This window comes from Plectropomus leopardus, unplaced genomic scaffold, assembly GCF_008729295.1.
Source record: "Plectropomus leopardus isolate mb unplaced genomic scaffold, YSFRI_Pleo_2.0 unplaced_scaffold4923, whole genome shotgun sequence".
In the NCBI taxonomy this organism is placed as follows: domain Eukaryota; kingdom Metazoa; phylum Chordata; class Actinopteri; order Perciformes; family Serranidae; genus Plectropomus; species Plectropomus leopardus.
Genome location: NW_024654029.1, coordinates 1 through 4785, shown reverse-complemented (window position 1 = coordinate 4785; position 4785 = coordinate 1). Strand labels below are relative to the sequence as shown.

Genomic DNA, 4785 nt, shown 5'->3' with positions numbered 1-4785 from the left:
GATCAATGGAGCACAATCTGGACTAAACTACGACATATGCATGAACATAGCCAAAATGATCAAAAAATGTCAAAAACAGTCCCTAAGGGTTCAGTAAATATGATCAAAAACAAAGTCACACAGATTGGGCTTCACTGTGCAGGAAAGTCTGGTTTGCATCTGAGGCTGCAGCATTCTTCACTAACTTCAGTCATCCTGAGCAGTGATGCTCTTTCTATCACAGCTTCACCTCCCTCACCTTGCTGCCCCCCCCCACGCTCAAACAGTAGTGTCACCCGCCCCCTTTTTTGCAGAGGTAGATGTGTGCCATCCCAACCCCTGTGCCAATGGAGCCACCTGTGTGGAGAGCGCAGACTCTTACAAATGCTTATGCCTGCCCAGCTACGGAGGGGAACGCTGTGAGATCGGTACGAGATCAGCTTCAGCTAATAAATACTAACAACAGCAAAACAACAACTTGAGAGAGAAAGAGATGCTAAACATTAACAGCTGAGAGCATCATGAGCAGCTGTGGCTCGTCCTGTGATAACGCTGGTTTGCCCCGGGGCCGTTTTCTGTGCGGTCAAAAGGGGAGAGTGTGACTAAAGGGTTAGTTCATAGGACTGTGGCGACGTAGGAGTGACTGCTCTCCAAACTGACAAAGTTGGCGGGTTTCCATTAACCCTCAAAATGTGCAAATTGAAATTGCAAATATAAAAATACACGTCAATGTAGAAAAAACTTCCATTTATCAGAGAAACGCTCGCATGAGGCAGTATTTCATGCAATTCGAAAAAGCCATATTTGGCAAAACTGCAACTGAAAACCTTTTCGGTCTCTTAAAGGTCACATGATGCTCGTCAGTAGGAACTGGCTCCCTCATGATGCAGCAGGAGCTACAGGAGCTGTTATTGCACCACATAACTCTGGGAAGTTTTGAATCCACAATTCCTCTGTGAAATCGTGGACTACATCTCCCAGAAATCCCTCATACGTGGCCGCTCCCACGTATAAGGGGCTCGCCTTTCCATCATGGCTCCATAACACGCCTACATGGCCTCTGATTGGAAATCATGACGGCTAGTTTGGTGGCTGCAATAGAAATAAAGCTGCTAATGTTTTGAACATCCATCGCCATGGTTACTGGGATGTTATCACCAGAGGAGAAGTCACATGACATCACTCAGTGGAAACAGAGTCATCTCACAATTGTGTTAAATCAACATTTCAACAATATTGCTTAAGTTAAACCTGTTGTTTGTCCGTGTTTCTGAATCTCGGTAACGTGAGGAGAATCTCGACTTGATCTCATCGCTGACAGTTTATCACAACAGTGTCACTTTGTTTTCTTGCTCAAGTGGAAAAAGTTAAACTCGTGTGGAACCTGTACGTGGCAGTTGCTTCGCTTGGTGTGAATTTGCGTTTATTCGTGTCTTTGCATTGACTCTGTATGTAATCTCGCTGCTCAGAACACATTCGATGTGAACACACCATAACTGGTTAATGGAAACAACAATTTTTAGAAATCAGTCCAGTATTGAGACCATCTGGAGGCAAACCAGGCTGCAGTGTAACCACTTGGAGCAGGTGTGCACCTTCGATCTCTTTATCTTTAAGTGCTTAAGAGAAAAAAGGCACTGTTAATGAAATTATGTGGTTCACCTGCCCAGAGTCGTTACATCGCAGCCGACTCTCTGTCACTGGCTGCAGCGCTCGCTCTCAAAACAGGACTAATTTAAAAAAATGTTGCTCCCCTGAGTCACTCCGACACTAAACTAAAGTTAAAAAATGTTGAGTTCCCCTTTAAGGTGTGTTCAGACAGAAAAGTGGGAAAATATTTATGTCATTTAGGTGAATTGATGCTTTAAATGAAGTCGTTGAGGAGGAAAGAGAGAATGAATGAAGCCTTTGAATGTTACAGTAAACGGGGAAAAATGTTCGCCGTTGGGCAGGACTGCCTAAACTGAAGTGACGCACTCTGTATAATTTTCCACTCTGAACTGGGACGCTTGTTCTGTCCGTCGGGATGGAAACACGTCCAGCGTCAGTTTGGATGCCAGACTGACTGAGAGCATCGCGGTGTGAAAAAGTGCTGACTCAGAGGAGCAGTTGTGAATATGTAAAACTGAAACACTACGCTGGCTGCGAACACAATCAAGCACTTTATCAGCTGCTCAGACAGACGGCAGCAGGAAAGATCAGAATACAGCTTCTCATCATCAGACGGTCTGCTTTAAGTTTTCCAACCCATCTGTAGTCGTCTGACTTATCCGAGTCTCAGAGGCCTAAAACTTTAGAAATGTGCTACTGTATACTAAAAACAGATGTATTTTGGTGCACTGAGAAGGTCGTGCATTGTGTTGACTCTTTGGTGTCGCGGCTGCAGATGAGCAGCAGTGTGAAGACGGTTGGACTAAGTTTCAGGGGAACTGCTACCTGCACTTCTCTGACAGAGAGATGTGGCTGGACGCCGAGCAGCGCTGCAGAGACCTGAACGCCCACCTGGTCAGCATCATCACCCCCGAGGAGCAGGACTTCGTCAACTGTGAGTGCATACTGCAGCCTGGGTGTTCATGGACGGGTGAAAAACAAAGATTCAACACTTTCTTCTCCCTCAGCTAACGCTCAGGACTACCAGTGGATCGGGCTCAACGACAAGACGGTAGAGAATGACTTCCGCTGGACAGACGGCACGCCATTGGTGAGTCAACAAAACGAAATTTTCTGAGGACTGAATATAAAGGCTGATGACACGACCCCAATTTCCTCCCACTATAGAGCGGTGAAGGGACGACGTATTTTTGTAGGCCAACCCAGAAGTTATCATCGCACTGGTTCTCCTCAGAAACCTTAAAAATAATCTCTGTGACGAACACGAGTTTATGACACTTACAGGTTTCGTTCAGTGTGATAATCTTCACAGATGAACGCCACTTTTGTGTGTTTTGAAGCATAATGAAATCGTCAGAAGCAAACAGCTGTTAAAACCAACTACACCACTTAAACGTCACCACGTGGAAAACACTACAAACACTGTAAAAACACGTTCAAACGCAATCGAAAATATTATAAACAGATAAATCTACAAGTTTGAGCGCATCTGTTGCTGTAGAGCCGTAAAGGCGGTGAGTTGGTTTAATGAGTTTCGGTGTCGGTGTGATGACGTATAACGACAAACACTGCGGTCACATTTAGCCACTTGTTAGCAAACGCCTTTTTTTTTTTTTTGGCAGGTACTTTGAGTTTTTAGTTTGACTTATGTCCCATTCACCAACATGGAGGGGGCGGGCTTTATGAGCTATACTGCAGACAGACACCAGGGGGCGACACACACTGAGCTGTCAATGTCGTCCTTCTTTATATACAGTCTGTGGTCCGTATGTATGTCCATCAGGTCCAACAGGTGCAAACGCAAACAGAAACAGACTTCATTAGCAGGTGTTTGGATGGGAAACAGCAGAGGAAGCTTCAGGTGCTGCTGTTACATCAGCAGTTTGAATAATTTAATGATGCAACGACACAGTTTATAAAACTAAAAGACAGAATTTACCGGCTATGGAAAGTTGTGGTAAAAGTTGAGCCGGGTTGAAACGTGCTGTGCTTCGCTGCCTCATTTCACCAGATTCGATGAAAAGTTGTCGTCCGTCTCACCTGTTTCTCGTTGTCTGTGTTTACCTCGTACTAAGTGTGTCTTTACGTCCTCCTCTTCTTCAGCAATTCGTGAACTGGAGGCCGAACCAGCCGGATAATTACTTCAACTCGGGTGAAGACTGTGTGGTGATGATTTGGCACGAGAACGGCCAGTGGAACGACGTGCCCTGCAACTACCACCTGCCGTTCACCTGCAAGAAAGGCCCAGGTGCGCCGGCTCGTTTTTGGTTTCATCATGATAAAATATTTAATGGATTCCTTTGAAAAAAAGACGTGCAGATATCACAAATTCACCCAGTGTGATGTCGACATCGATATGAGGCGATATCATCTGCCCATTTAACCCTTTGAAACCTGAGCAATAAGCAACTTAACAAGAAATGGCCCTGAAATTAGCAAAAAATGAACAAATCACCTGAAAATAAGAAAAAAAAAAACCCCACACAAAATGACCTAGAAAAAAGTGCTGAAAAAAGTTTCTATTTGATCTATTTTATTATATTTTTCTAAATTTAAATATGAAATTCTTGGATTTATAAAGACAGTTTTCAAGATTTTTTTTGGATAATTTCTGATTAGGTCTCCCCTCTTCTTTCAGACTAATTTGAATTCTTCAGTTTTTTTTAAATTTTGATTTCTAATTTGAATTTTTAAAATTTTCTTGTCACCCTTCTTGTTTTTCAAAATTTCTTGGACATGTTTTCAAAAGAAATCAAACCAGTTTGTTCAGGTTCAAAAGGATCAGATTGTGAAAGAAAACTGATCCAGGTTTCAAAGAGTTAACACAGTCTGTTGCAGAAGAAACTGTCTTTCTTTTCTTCTTTTAGCCAAAAAACTTAAAAACACTTGACACAACAGACGCACGTCAGTGGACACGTCTTCTGATATGACGTCCCACGGTCTCTGGTTTTGTCCTCAGTGTCCTGTGGCGCCCCGCCGGAGGTGGACAATGCCTTCATTTTTGGAAACAAGAGGGACGAATATCCCGTCAACGCCATCATCCGGTACCAGTGCGGCCCGGGCTTCACACAGCGCCACCTGCCCGTGGTTCGCTGTAAAGCAGACGGACAGTGGGAGAAACCTCAGGTGGAGTGCACTGACGGTGAGTCTGCATCCATCCATCCTCTTATTTATTTATTTATCATTCTTGTTTGT

At 44.0% G+C, this 4785-nt stretch overlaps 1 protein-coding gene across 1 annotated transcript; it reads left to right on the top strand.

Moving 5' to 3' along the window:
* Window positions 1-223: 223 nt before the first annotated feature.
* Window positions 224-4732, top strand: LOC121939492 (aggrecan core protein-like; the record flags this gene model as incomplete). The annotated part of the gene is made up of 5 exons (XM_042482511.1): window positions 224-407; window positions 2366-2524; window positions 2598-2680; window positions 3694-3838; window positions 4550-4732. Coding segments are annotated over 5 exons (754 nt in total), but the record flags the coding sequence as incomplete, so codon positions are not given.
* Window positions 4733-4785: the final 53 nt, after the last annotated feature.